The sequence below is a fragment of the Tachysurus fulvidraco genome, chromosome 26, assembly GCF_022655615.1.
Source record: "Tachysurus fulvidraco isolate hzauxx_2018 chromosome 26, HZAU_PFXX_2.0, whole genome shotgun sequence".
Classification (NCBI taxonomy): Eukaryota; Metazoa; Chordata; class Actinopteri; order Siluriformes; family Bagridae; genus Tachysurus; species Tachysurus fulvidraco.
The window spans coordinates 7,819,252-7,834,600 of NC_062543.1; the positions used below are offsets into that span (position 1 = coordinate 7,819,252).

Consider the following 15,349-nt stretch of genomic DNA (forward strand, 5'->3'; position numbering starts at 1 on the left):
ATATATCTGATATGAACTGAAATAATTCATTAAATGTGTCTGAACATGTTCAGTATGTTGTTTTATTTGGTGTTATGCTGAAATAAAACCAGACCATGCTCAGTAAAAAAATATCTTTGTTTTATTAGCACACACTTTGCTCTGTTCAGATGTCCTTTACTGGTGAAAACGTCGACTGAATGTTTCCCTGTCTACATACATCAAATTAGGATTAAATGAAAGTAAAACATGGTTTCACATCCAAGGTTGTGCAGTTCAAACAGGAGCTACCTGGAAGTTAGCCAGAGCCTTTTGGGCTCGTCAGTCAAAGTAGATATCCTGAGGGCTACGCGAAAGGCATGCTGGGATTGAAGATGTAAACATCAACTGGCCCAGAAAAGGAGCTGCAGCTCCAATACGTAACGATTTGTATACAGGGTACATTTCCAAAGACTTTTCTCGGTACAAGTTATAGCAGTTAGTTACGACGTACAGGAATGTGACATTTTCCCTGAAGGAAAAAAGGAGAGAACTCCTGTTGAAACCGCAATGTTACCACCGAGGAACTAGCGAGCTCGTGCTAACATGGATAGCTCGCTGGTTAGCTTCATGCTAACGTAACATTTTTTTTTTGTATTTTTTTGATAAACCATCGTGTTTACGCTGCTTTCGTTTAAAAGGTGAGTAAATTAGACGTTGGTATATCCTGCACGTCACGAGTCGTTGCTGGGCCGTGAAAAGAAATACGACTATTACTGGTCGGCGTCACACAACGCTACTAGCCTAGCAAGCTAATGAGTTAGCCAGCTGGCTAGTTAGTTAGTTAAAGGAGATTTTTGATGCATGTACCACTTTTACGTTATATTTCGTGAGACACTTACCAGTAAATTAACACACAAGAGCTTGGTTATTTTATAGGAATTTAAAATAATTCCTGGTGAATTTTTATAGGAATGAAGTAGTTTTATTTTTTGTCTAAGCGTCGCCTTAAGCGAGGATTAAATAAACTACGAAATTGGGAGGTGCTAGAAATAATAAATATTCGCAAACGAGCTTTGAAAACCAGATCCGCTCGTTGCTCTGAGTGAAGCGCGTGCTGTTTTGTCTAGAGGCAAGTTTACTGTTCAGGATCAGCGCATAAACAAAAGCAGCTCGCGCACAGAGCCACGCCCCTTCAACTTTCCCTAAGCAGGCCTTTCTCACAAGAGCTCAGTTCACAAGTTAGGAATTTAAGAGCTCTGATTTTAGCACATTTCTGTCATTTGTAAATGCTTTGCTTAATTGGCCCGTGTCTTATTTGTCATGTCTTAATAAACCATCCTGTACAGGTCATGATAAAAGAGTAATGTGTTATTTTGTCAACTTCTCACTGTGATCTTCTCACTATTACACAATAGATGTCGTATTAAAATACGTAAACAAGCATGGATTTATTAGCACACTGTATTGATTCTAGTGATATTTTAAGGGGTTTGGACCAGTAAGGCAGTTTAGGCCACCTGTTGCCATCTGTATATCTGATGATGGTGCCTTATACCCCCCTAGTGCCACTGGTGAAATGTTGAATCTGATCGGTCCACAGATTTTGGTCCATTTTCTATAACAGCAGCTTTAACAGAACTGCTGCCTGTAATTAACATTTCTGTTACCGCACTTGTTCTGATCTGTAATTATTTCTAGTATAATAGCTCATCTATGAGACCTCGCCAAAGCAGATACTTCACACAATTGGTGTTTTTGTACCTACACAAGTAATGAAAAAAGAGAGAAAGTGACTGTTTATAGCTGTTTTTAATGTTTACAGCATTGAATATAACTATAAACAGCTAAAAGACATGACATTCAGTAATATAAGTAATTGTTTGCAACTTTCTGCAGTTTTAGAAGAAAACACTTCAGGATAACTTCTTAGTAGTAATGTCACTCCAACCCATCACTGGTTTCTATTTAATTTATGGCCAATCTGTGGTATTTACTAGTACATGTGTGTTAGCCGGTTGTCTGTCTTTGTAAAATAATCTCATTTGTGGTTTAGTAAAACAACTTGGTTTGATATCGTTATGAAATCTGATACAAATCTCACAGCAATGAATATATACCATTAACTGATACTGACCCAATATTGTCAACCTCTCAATAGGTTGTGCAAAACATTCAGAGTTGGAATTAAAGTGGGCTTTAAGACCAGTTGTATTCTGGATGTACAAGCAAGGTGAATCGCCAATCAACTAAAACATTCATAACATAACATATACTTTAGAATCGTTCCCATAACAGCATTCAGTGCACCTGATCCACACTGTTATATACCTTTAATTATCTGTAATGTAGGAAAACTTTACATTTATATCATTACGATTTAGAATTTATGTACACAATATCTATTAGTTTCCCCCCTCAGAATCAGGCATTCTTTATATACTAGGCTACTACATATCTTTCTGCACACAAATATTAGCATGTCAGATGGTCATCTGACTCAGTGATACTAAACAGATAATTAATATCACTATTCTACAGTTTATTTATACAATTACAGAATCTCCATGTTGCACATTCCACAAAACCTAGTCATGGTAGAGGGTCCGTGTTTTCCCTTAGCGTCATACACATTCCAGTTTGAGGGCACTGTAAATCTCCCTCGCCCTCCCTCTCTCTCGTTTTTCTCTCTCTAGGATATGCTTGTTATTGCTAGATTGTAAGATGGCTCTTCAGACTTGTCGGTGTGTTCAGACATTTGTTGTTGTTTTTTTCCAAAATGTGTCTTGCTTGGCTCATGTTATAATCTTATATTAGGTGTTTATAGTCTGTTGTCCCTCCTCTTTTTCCAATGCATTAGAATTCCTGGTCATTTTATTAACTTAAATAATTATTTGAATGAACTTTAAGAACTGGCACATGTTAGTCGCACGTGGCGTATTGTGTTGTTGCCCCGTTGAGTGAAAAGAGCTAAAACAGCACTCTGAGAGGTGTCGGGTTTGGAAAGAATTTAGTGAGATGAGGTTTTGATTTAAAACATAAAGCTGTGGGTAAGGTCAAGCTCAGATAGAATGTTCTGGGACATTGTAGTATTTATCTTGTAAATAAAGAAAATTGGCATTGTTGTTGCCATTGATTTCTTTTCAGTGAAGTAATATTTGGCAGCTGGCATTTATTTAGTATCTTAAATAAACCGATTTATTTACATCTCTTTCTATCTCTAAGGAAATCCATCCTTAATCGGTGATGAAGATGGGAGTGAAGACGTTTACCCACAATTCAGCCAGTCATAGCCAAGAGCTGTTGGACAAGCTCAATGCGTTGCGCAGCGAAGGCCACTTCTGCGATGTTACTATCCGTGTTCAGGGCCAGCTATTCTCTGCCCACAAGGTGGTGCTGGCTTGTTGCAGCGACTTCCTCAAAGCTAAGCTCTCTGGGAAACCAAGTGATGATGAGTCCAGCACGGAGGACAATAAGGCGGTTCTGGATCTTCACCATGTTACCGTAGCAGGCTTCGCACCACTGCTGGAATATGCTTACACATCCACACTGTCTATCAGCACAGAAAACATCATCGATGTCCTAGCTGCAGCCAGCTACATGCAGATGTTTGCAGTGGCCAACACCTGCTCGGAATTCATGAAGTCTAGCATCTTGTGGAACTCGTCCCCAGCTTCCAATAACACTTCCACTCTTCACCGGCCACAGGAAGCTCCAGAAGGTGCCACGACTTGCACTTTGACGCCACTGGATGCCCTATCACCCTCTCCCGTATCTTCAGAATGCAGCGCACCTGAGCGGCCTGTGCCTGTGTGCCGTGAATCACGTCGCAAACGCAAAGGCTTCGCCAGCCCGCAACCGACCTCCTCTTCCTCACCACAAGTCCCAAATCCTTCGCCTTCATCGTCTTCCTTCCCAGAGAGCTCTGCTCAGACCTTGGAATCTTCCCTCGCTTTTTCTTGGACATATCCATTTGGTGTAGACCGCCGCTTTAGTTCAGAAAAGGCCAAACTTCCTGAGGGGTTGCTGGAGTCTAGCGGAGCATCCGGACAAGACGGAGGCAGTCGGGCACTGGTGGAGTACTTGTCCTGCGAGGGCCCTCGGGCACTGAGTGTGGGTGGGACAGCTGTGGTAGAGGAGGAAGAGGAGGATGTGCAAGTGAAGGTGGAGCGGCTAAGCGATGAAGAGGCACACGAAGAGGCATCACAGCCAGTCAGCGCCTCACACAGCTCACTGACCGACCAGCAAACTGTGCCTGGCAGTGAGCACACCCAGGAGGATCTGCTCATTAGCCCTCAGTCTTCATCCATAGGTAGGATACTTTTGGTGACTCCTTGTCTTTTCATATAATTGGCCTGCTTATAAGGATTTGTTTAAAAGTGTACTCACAAGCACTCCTTCTGTGTCAGGGTCAGTAAACCTTGATTTCATAAGTGACGACTGATTAAGCTGATCATTTTTATCAGTATATTTCAATCTGTTGACATATTTTTGTTTTGATTAAAGTTTGTAAATGAAAAATGAAACAATAGGAAAGATCGTTGGCATGTTGAAAGGGATTGTATATCTTTTGTGTTTGTTCTCTTGATTTTGTTGCTGATCATTGCAAAAATGTGACGCCGACCAAATCCACTTCATTATCGTTATCATTGAGCAGCATTGGGGTTACAAATTGAGATGAAACCAAGATTATATCACTTAAACGAAAATTGGTTGCCTAATTTTTGTCTAAAGCTTCTTTTGAAATGAGTCTCACGATGCTAAATGATTCATTGATTTAGGTCTTTAAACCTTTGCCTTTACTTATTTGTCTGCATTTTGCGGTCTTTTCCTTTTTATTTAGTTTTACTTATTTTATCATAGAAGAAATAAAAACAAGTGACTGTGCTTTCATAGGCTCCATGGATGAGGGGGTGACTGAGGGCCTCCAGTCCATCCAGGGCACCCCAAACACCACTGGCCACATGGAGGAGGACGAAAGGTACAGCTGCTTTTCAGGATCGCAGTGTTTTTAAAAAGTATCATTTTACAATGTCGCACTTTTACAATTTTCTTTAAAAAAAACAAACCTTAGACGTCTACAATTTTTCATCCTTTTCCGTCTCCATCATCTACTTATTTCTAAGTAGAGGTGGCTTATGCAGTGTTGTCGTGGCTATTAGACTTTGGCAAGATTTGTTGCCAAAGGACCAGAAGCTAGTTGGCTAGCTGTCTGGAAAGTTCTTGGCTCCTGAACATTGTAGAGACACAGGGGGAATAGCGGAGTGTCGTGGTGCAAAACAAAAGGGAGAAGAAAAGAAGCACAGCTGTGTCGCTCTGAAAATGGACTTTTTTTATTTTTATAGGATAATTTGATCTGCCTGAGTAAACTTGTGATGTGTTGGTCTGAAACCTCTCTGAGCTGCAATATGTGGAAATTTGGAAGTAGACAGTTTCGGTAAAAAACACTGTCAAGTTGCCAATTCAAACGATTTGCCAATAACCCTTTAGTCATTATTAATAGATTCTTCATTAGACCTGCACACCATATGTAAACCTGTGTGGCAGCATCTTGTTTAAGGAGTTTAGCTTGATCTTTTAACTAATGAAAGCATATTTTTAATCCTTTATCTCCAATGTTCTTGTATCACAAACACTTGTCCGACTATGCTCATTGTTCTCACCACTCCTCGTTTCTGTGGTGTCCTGTGTTTTTTTCTTTTTTTTTTTTTTTTTTTTCTTTCCCTTTTCTCGCTTTCCTCTCTTTCTTTACTGTCCTGTAGGCTGGAAAATGTCCAGTACCCTTACCACCTGTACATCAGCCCTTCCACACGCCCGGGACATAATGGGCCCGAGCGGCCGTTCCAGTGCCCCACATGCGGAGTCCGTTTTACTCGAATCCAGAACCTTAAGCAGCACATGCTCATCCACTCAGGTGAGAGCAAGAGCCTCAGCTCTTATCTTACTTTCAGGATCATTTCATCTCCTAGAAAATGCTTGGTTCGCTTTTGGCCCCAATCCCCTTTAGGGCTGTTTTTCAATCTAATTTATTTAAAGGAAACAAAAATGAAGTATTTTTTTAACGTGTTCTGCCTTACTCCATTTCTTTGCCGGTATTGTCGTCTTCTTTAGAGGAGAACTGCTACAGTGCATACATGAATAATGCGGATAAAAGCTTGGTTTGGTAACTGTCAAAATATGAATCTGTGGGCTTTCTTGTGACTGCTGACCGTTTGCTCGACAGGCATTAAGCCGTTCCAGTGCGACCGCTGTGGGAAAAAGTTCACACGGGCCTACTCCCTAAAGATGCACCGTCTGAAGCATGAAGGTAAACGCTGTTTCCGGTGCCAGATCTGTAGCGCCACATTCACATCCTTCGGTGAATATAAGCACCACATGAGGGTGTCCCGCCACATCATCCGCAAGCCTCGGATTTACGAGTGCAAAACGTGCGGCGCCATGTTTACCAACTCCGGCAATTTAATCGTACACCTGAGGAGTCTGAACCATGAGGCATCAGAGCTAGCAAACTACTTCCAGACCAGGTGAGGAGGAGTAACGTAATTAGAAATGTCTGTGCGAACAGAAACACCAATGCAGGCGTAGCTAGTCACGAGGATTCAAAATGGCTATGATTTAGGCGCTATGTCATAAGACTGAAAGAAGATTGGTACACACAGAGATGAACAATTTCATCTTTCCTGTATAAAGTCCCAGTATTTGAAGTGGAAAAGCGGTTTGTTCCTTTTCACTCTCCTTAATTATTCTGCAGTCACTCCTTTTTTCTTTTTTTTGACGAAGATAAGCGCTGCTCATCGGGTTTGTGATTTTGTTTTTGCTCTGCGACATGGCACACGTTTTTTGCATTTTATTCTTTTGATTTTCCCGATTATTCCATATACACGCTTACCTTTTGAAGGCCATCACGACTTCGTCTTGTGTCGTGCGCGTCCCAAAAAATGGTGTCCGAAACAAAATCGGTTGTGCTTTTCAGGCGTAGTTGTCCACCTCATTTCCTATTGCAGATCTCTATTTATAAAACTGATATAATGAAACAGTTATGTCTTGTATTTCCAGATGGTGGTTGTGAAAGGTTCTTAAATATGGGCTTTATTAGGAAACGAGTCACTGTAAAGGGCAGCACTGGAGTAAGGAAGAAAACCGTACCATATTTGAAGGGCTTGGTTTTGCACACTTGGTTACATACAAGGGTGTGAAAGAGAGAATGTACACGGACAACTATTGTAAACTAATTCTTCAGAGCTTAGTGGTGGCCTAAGAAAAGACCACTCATTACAACCGGTCTATTAATCCTGATCTAGCATCCTCATTAGGTTCATGGAAATGTTGAGTCCTCAGTTCCTAAACCACAAACATCTACTATTTCGTCACCCATTCCTCTCTCGCCATCATTCTCTCCCTGTCCTATCTGTGTGTATTCCAGCGCAAATAAACAACGTTAGAGCTGAACAAGCCTGAAAGAATGAGGCAATAATTTGGCACTCTTTCAAGATATGAACCAAAGGCATCCGAAGAGAGAGCGAATGCTGGCAGAGAGTATGGCTGCAATTTGTGTTGAGGGGCATGTTTTTCTGTTGAGATAACGAGAGCCAGCCACCGACTACCTCGTACCAGTCCATCAAGCGGAAAGGCAGAGAGCAGGGGATTTGAATCCTTAACAGCAAATTGGATTTCTTAGCGATGTTAGGATAGCAGGGACAAAATGCTGTAGTGATCTTGTTATAGTTATTAGAAATGTCTTGTTCTGGTTGTAAAAAGTTTTTTGATTTTGCATATTTTGGTGGCGGGGCTGCGGAACAACCGAAAGGCCAGTCGGTACACCAGTTTAAAACTTTGTTCAGAGTATCACCCGAAAGGTGTAGATAGTTCGAAATCTTGCCGAGTTATAAACCTCCAAAGTTTATAATGGGAGTCTATGGGGAAAAAAGGCCAATTTGCGACCAGAAGTACCGGTACTCGGATCGCTTACAAATATAATAGCAACAAACTTCAGACCAGGGTCTATAACATATCCGAATTTGATGCATGTGGCTCGAAAGTACTAGGAGGAGTTACTCTTGATAATTTTTTGTCTATAGGAAAACAGAATGTTGGCTTCTACGAAGCAACATAATTAAGATAAAATTTTACCACAAGATCGCAGCTGAAATACTTAGACAATATTTACATGTATAGTATAGGGGAATAAAACCAAACCTGTAGCATAAAGTGCCCTAATGTTTCCTTGCTCTCCTCCTCATATACAAATTGTATTTTTAGCAAAAAATAAAATTGTAATATAATATATTAAATATATATCTTAATATAAGATCTACATAATATATGATTACGAATTAATGTATTAAAAGGTAGGGTCTCCGTTGTTTGAAAGCCAATGTCGACATATAAAATCACTAAAACAAACACGCCCCTAACCCAAATGGGTCCCACCCCTGTATCGATAGCTCCGCCCACACATACATACGCAACTAATGGAAAGAAATGTGCCTGTATCATAGCTGAAGAGAAGAACAATACGGTTGCAGATAAACAAACAAGCAAAAATGACACACAAGCATAATCATGAAAAGGACGGCATATATTAGTTCTGTGTAACAAAGCAAAACCAACTTTACTCACCTATCGAGAAGGAGAAAAGCGCCTCTGTGTCTTAGGTAAAGTCGGCCGCATATTCACAGATTGGAGTTTCCCGAGTCAATAACTCCTGAGCTAAACGCTATTACTACACAAAACGTGGTTGTAGCTGCCTCTCTACATTACTACGATAGAAAAGAGGTGTTATTTGTGTAACATCTGTGAACATCTGCGCCAAATTCTCGCTCCTTCAGTTCTCCTCAGCACTGGAAAGCTGATCCTATATTAACACGGTCCTACTTCTTGCCTTATCGTAAGCCTTTCTTCGCGTTCTTTCTTTGTTTTTATCCTCCATGTCAATGTTATAACTGCTTTCTGCTAATGTCACACATGCGCATTGACAAGACCCGCCCCTTTCTGCTCATTGGCTACACGTTTGTATTGTATTTGTTTTGTTTGTCGGCCTGACTCAGTTTTCTGAAGCATTTTTCAAACAACGGAGACCACACTCTTTAAAAGATGCATTATTTTTAACCAAAAACCTATAGCCATTGATATGTTGAACTTTCCATAAAGAGATGTTTAGTGAATTTAGCATTTATAGAAGGATTTGTGGGTGTCAGCACATTGTAACTGCTAGTAAGTTTTCTGCCAAGGAAGACATTTCAGGACCGATGATCGATGCGCTTTCTGGTTTATCAGTAACATGACATTGTGCATTTTTCGTATTATTAACTTCAAGAGAAAGAAAAAGTGAGGCTGGTCAGGGACTAACTGTTTATACTGCTTCCAACACTCATTTAACATGAGCAAAGCATACTAGGACAATTTACACCAATCAGCCATTAAAGCCACAGACACACATTAGAAAGCAAATGAAAGTCAGTTCCCAAAGTTGAGGTGTGGGAGGCAGGAAAAATGGGCAAGCTGAATGATCTTAGTCGCTTTGGTAAAGGCCAAATAGTGATGGCGAGATAACTTTGTGCTTCTCCAAAACAGAAGGTCTTTTGCGGTGTTGTTGTCCCAGTATGCACTTGTTGGTACCTACCATTAATTGATACAGGGAAAGACAACAAGTGACCGGGTCATGAGTGCCCATGGCTCAATGATGCTTTCAGACAGACTGAAAGGTGGCAGAACACGCATCCCAGCTTGCCTTTCATGTTGCCCAGTAGCCACAGACCAGGTAGAATATCCGTGCTGACGCTTGTACACTACAGAAAGCACCTACAATGGGCGCTTGAGTCAGCAAAATAAGCCGGTCTGAATCTTTGACATAATGTAGACAGTCTGGGGTTTGTGTGCATCACTGACCTGGTTAGGAAATTATACCAGGATGGACTACAGGAAGAAGGCAAGCCGTCTTGTTTCTCGCATTCATGTGGATGTTACTTTGACAAGTGCCACCTACCTAGACATTGTTGCACTCCAATTACACACCTTCATGACCGTGGTATTCCCTAATCGCAGTGACGTTGTTCAGCAGGATATCGTACCCTGCTACACTGCAAAAATTGTGTCGGAATCGCCTCCAAATGACATTTCTCAATTCAATCATGCAAGGAATGTGGTGGACAAACAGTGGTCCAAACCATGGAGGCCCACTTCACAACTTGCAGGATATAAACAATCTGCTAATGTCTTGGTGTCAGATGGTTGGTAGTACAAGGGGATCTACACAATATTATGGCTTCAACATGAAATACACATCAAAGGTGGAGCATTTATCTTTCTGTATAACACCAGAATGTACTCTGTTTAAGATGCCATAGCATTTCATCTTGATCAAATTTGTCACCATCTCACGCTGGGTTTAGATCACACATGGATTGAGACTTTCTGCTCCTATCTTGCCTTATTACCTTCTATAAATGCATTGTCACTTTATATATGGCCATCCTTAAAAATATTTTGGTTTGCAGTAACAGTAAAAAAAAAAAAAGGGTCAGTAGGTAGGTTTATATTTTTTTCACGTTTCAATAAAAAAAAAGTACAATTTTGGTGATGGTGATTACGTAGGTATGGCTTTAAACAAATTAGCATATCGTGACGTCACTGACTGGGTCTGCAAACCTTATTTTGATGCGGGACACAGTTTTTTCAGAACTTCATGCCAAGTTAAAGCGGTGTCGAGCTGTTTTAATGAATTTTTTAGATGTATTATGGTGCCGGAATCTGTTAATATTATTTAATTGCTTTTGTATTAGTTGTTTAAGTTTTAAAAAAAGGTCGGTCTTGACGCAAATTTACAACCGGCAAGTCGGTCGGACTTAAAGCAAAAAAAATTGAGTCTGTCCTAAATTGACAGGTCGGTCGGGTTACAGCAAACAAGAATATTTTTAAGGATGGCCTAATCACAAAGTTCATTAATCCAAATCAATTTATTTTCTGTGTTCTGTACCTGCTAGATGTACAAGCCCATCTAAAATTAGTGGAACGGCAAGGCCAATTCTTTTGTTTTTGCTATGCACCGAAGACGCTTGAGCCTCAGATAAAATGACCAATCTGAGATAATAGTTCAGCATTTCAGCTTTCATTTCCTGATTTTTACACCTAGATGTGTTTAGCATCATATAACGCGTAACCTTTGGTGGCTTACCACCCAGGATTTAGGTGCAAAAGTGTAGTACATATAGTAAACAATGCTACATATTTGGGTGTGTCTCCATTGCTGGCAATAACTATATCAAACGATACACGCTCACGTCACCAAACTGCTGCATTTTACAGCTTATTTCAATCATTTTAGATCCCTTCACTCATACAATGCATGCTCATTTGGGTTAAGGTCTGATGATTGACTTTCCCTGTCTAAAATCTTCCACTGTTTTTCCTGATGAAGTTCTAATTTGTGTTGGTGGTGTGTTTCGGGTCATTGTTCTTAATGCATGAGAGAGCTGATTGGAGGCATTTCTCTGTAAACTGACAGACAAAATGTTTCTAACGTCTTTCTGCTGCTACTATGAGTTCCATCATCAATAAAGATTGGCGTTGCAGAAGCAGCCTTACAGGCCCAAGTCATGACACTACCTTCAAGGTGTTTGAAAGAGAAATGAGCTTGTTGCTTTATTTATGAGCAAATTACATCTTTCTCCTTTCTGCACTTTTCCCCTTCTGTCACTTTATTAGAGGTTAATTTTGGTTTCAGTACTTTAGTGGCTCGTCTCTGTATTTCAATGTGAATTACAAGCTGACTTGCTGATTCTTAGTGCTAATGAATGGCTTGCATTTTTGGTCTGGTCTCTATTTCTGCTCCTTAATAACACATGCATTCAACACATCTAGTTCTAGTTGCAAATAACAGGAAATGAAAAATGAAATTCGGATTCGTTTCATATTCATTTGTTGATTGTAAATGCAAATATCTTCAATTTATAGATGAGGGGGAAAAAAGGCCAAGCAGCCACATCCTTGCTGCTCCAATACTTTTAGAAGGGATTATAAATCTCGTTCTGCATAGAACTGGTAAAAAAAAAAATATATATATATATATATATATATATATATATGTATCAGTTCCGCATCTGCATATAAGGGAACCACAAACATTGTGGTGCGGAACATCATACTAATAATTCCCCTGGTTTTAACAAAAAGGTTGAGATACTTTGGGGAATCTGTGCTAATATGAACCCTGCTAACCTCTAAAAGCAGATGATGGCTGATGAAAATGCTTGATAAATCTTCTCTGATGGCCTGTTACCTGTCTGCTAGCGATTATCCAAAATTAGGCTTTAAAATTGCAATGAATTTGATCTACAGTGTCATTTTTGTCATCAGTATTTAACCTTCTGTGCTCTGTTCCCCCAGTGAGTTCCTCCTCCCAGACTACTTGAGCCACATGCAGGAGGAAGAGGAGGAGAACCTGGCCCATTTTGAGATGACCGAACAAGCCTTTGACGTCGCCGCCGCCACCTCCTCCTCCTCTTCTTCTGTACAAACTCCAGTCATCTCCCAGGTCTCCTCAACCATGAACCATGACTCCCGACCCTCTGCCTGCATTGCCCAGAATTCACCAGGCTCTAGAGCTGGCCATGGGAGTGAGGACGGAACAACAGGGGAGGAGGCTAAAAATGCTGTCACCTCGTTACCAGAGCCGGAGCAAGAGGAAAGGGAGAAAGATGGCGAGGGACAGAATCAAAAGAAAGCTCTTGTGTCAATTACAATCGAATGAGAAGCATTCCATTTAATTCTTTTGGAATTTGTGTATGTATTTTACAGATCTTGTGGCCTGAAACAGTATAATGCTAAAGAAATAAAGTGAACACTGGACTCTGCGTGGAGAATGCAAGTTGGAATACTTATTATAGTTGACTTTTTCAAAGCTTCATATGTAGTCCGGAAAAGTTCTTTATAGGAATGTTCTTCTTTTCAGTTGCTTTATATAGGAACATAAGGTTATATGTAGTGGTTGTTTTAACAAGTCATTTATTCTGAAATTCAGACATTGTAAACTTGAAATGTTTAAACATTGTTTTTAACTGTTCTGTAATTGATTTTATTTTATTTTTTTCTTCCCCTGAAGCTTTATCAACTAAATGTTGACCCTCTATGAGGCCATATGTCAAAGAATATTGTGTATGAGTCAAAAGCTGTGAGATGATTACACCTTCGCCTTATTCAGTCAAGCTGGATCGTGCTAGACGAAGAGTAGGGAAAGTTTTTTTTTTTGGTTTTGTTTTGTTTTTTCGTCCCTTTGAAGCAATTTGTTTAGTCTCATAAAGCAGAGCAGCTTAACTGTAGCACACTGCAGCCTGAACTTTTGAGGCTAAAAAGCTGAAATGTGAAAGACCGTGCTACTATTTCATCTTCATTCTTCTGCAGCAGAAGCAGTCCAGTACAATGTGCTGTTTAGTCTCATTTCTAAAACATAAGCTTAGACTCCATTTAAGGGATCCATCCTTGGTGGTGTCTCCTTTCTAACTGAGTAAATTATCCTGAATTTGTTGTGATTTTTACACAGGATTTTTCAGCGTTGAATTGTAGTTGGGGTAAGGAAGTAAGAGAGAAGATAATCACCCACTATCTCAACAAAGCCTCTAATTTAGTTTCTACTGTATGTCATGCTGCTAGATTTGGACAGCTGTGCCTCACACCTAGAAACCATTAGAATAAGCATTTCTTATAAGAATTTCAATACATGATAGACGTTGAGAAAAATGGAAGAAAGGTGATGATTCCTTTCCCCAACGACTGTAGATGTCATAGATGACATTTTTCTCCATGACTGTAGTCAACTAATATCGTTTCAGTACAATCTGTGAGACATGACAAAATTGTGAAAGCTGTATGTAGCACATGCTCAATTCGGTCATTAGCAAACACACCGTAGTTTTTCCTCCCCTTTATATTTGACATTGCACAAGGCAATCATTTGGCCAAAAGCTGCTCCATGTGACGTTCTCAATAAACCAATCGTATGCATTGCATGCATTGTGCAATATCCAGCTTTTAGATAAAACCCATTTTTCCAAATGTGGCTAAAATGTGATCATTATTATTATTGTAAATGTTTATATTGTTTTGTCAAGGCTAATAAACAGTTAAATAAACAGACAAATAATTAGCAGGACATTTTCAAGCAATTCGATTTATTTTGAAGGAATTTTTAAAGCCCTTTTTTTTTAAACACCAGATCCTTTTTATTCATGCAGTGCACTTCATTTACAAGAAATGAAAGTAACAAAAAAAATAAAAGCGTGTTACTAAATAGGATGCGGTGTTTGATGGCATCTTGATGGTGGTCAGTATACTGACTAAATACATTCAGTAAAACCCTGCTTCCTCTATCTCACCAGGACTTTTGTGGTAGGTTCAAACGCCAGTGTCTAGTCTGAGTGTTCATAGTGATGCATTTTCCAACACAGTATTGCCTTCTGTATCTGCTTTCTTTTTGTGGTATCTGCATGTTGTCCCGGTCTAAACAAAATAAGAGCAAAATTAACATAGCATGGGTTGATTTTATTTGTTGGATGTTTTGGATGTGTGTGGAACTAAAGTTTTTATGTAAAATATTCAAACTTCTGTGTCTGAAATGTTTCAACAGAGAGAAAACTTGATGTTTTGATGGTCATCATACTCTTTCTGATCCTGCATAAATAATACAAGTCACCTAAGTGAAATTTTGTACATTTCTTATAGCAATGTGAGTATGAATTGTTATTTGACTTGAGCCTTGTAGTGTCTGCTTTTGTGACAATGTCTTAATGGTATTTACTCTTTGTTTATTACTTTTTTCGTATCTTGTGCCTTGGATATTAAATCTGTAGTATATTTTAATGGCTAAAACATACATTGATATGAATTCATACCATTTTGTAGACAGAATGCTGGTAGACTTATAATGTAGCTAGTGATCGAAAATATTTTTTGAAGTGCTATATTATTGGTTTAATATGTGTGCTTGTGTTTATTTTGATAATGACAAATGTACCTTTATTGTTTTGTACCTTTTTGGTGGTCCTTATGCCAAGACAGATTTGCTGAATGATGTTTTGTAAAGTCAGCAAGTTGCAACTGAATTAAATGGTTACACCCTACCACTCCAAAATATGGCTTTTTCTTTGTTGTATGTCAATACTGGTTTTATCTGCAGGGAGTATCTGTTGTACCAGTTTGTTTTTAAGGGCAGATGCCCTTATCCAAGAGCGAATTGCACTCATTTTTATACAACTGAACAAATCAGGGTTAAGGGCCTTGTACCCAGTAGTGTTAGCTTGGTGTGACCTGGGATTCAAACTAACACCCTTCCTATCAGTAGTCCAACACCTAGACCACTAGGCTACCACACAGAGCCTGGGTGCCATTGAGACAAGAG

At 39.7% G+C, this 15,349-nt stretch overlaps 1 protein-coding gene across 2 annotated transcripts; it reads left to right on the top strand.

Moving 5' to 3' along the window:
- The first annotated feature begins 248 nt into the window (after nt 1-248).
- zbtb44 (zinc finger and BTB domain containing 44) lies at nt 249-15,071 on the top strand. Of its 2 annotated transcripts, none has more exons than XM_027165416.2 (6): nt 249-659; nt 3,184-4,270; nt 4,855-4,939; nt 5,721-5,872; nt 6,182-6,482; nt 12,343-15,071. In XM_027165416.2, the coding sequence occupies exons 2-6, from the start codon at nt 3,205-3,207 to the stop codon at nt 12,704-12,706; spliced, it is 1,968 nt and encodes a 655-aa protein (XP_027021217.1). In that variant the 5' UTR covers nt 249-659; nt 3,184-3,204; the 3' UTR covers nt 12,707-15,071. The 2 variants fall into 2 exon arrangements, with proteins under 2 accessions (XP_027021217.1, XP_027021218.1); XM_027165417.2 differs by having other exon boundaries at nt 6,182-6,265; nt 12,343-12,593.
- Nucleotides 15,072-15,349: the final 278 nt, after the last annotated feature.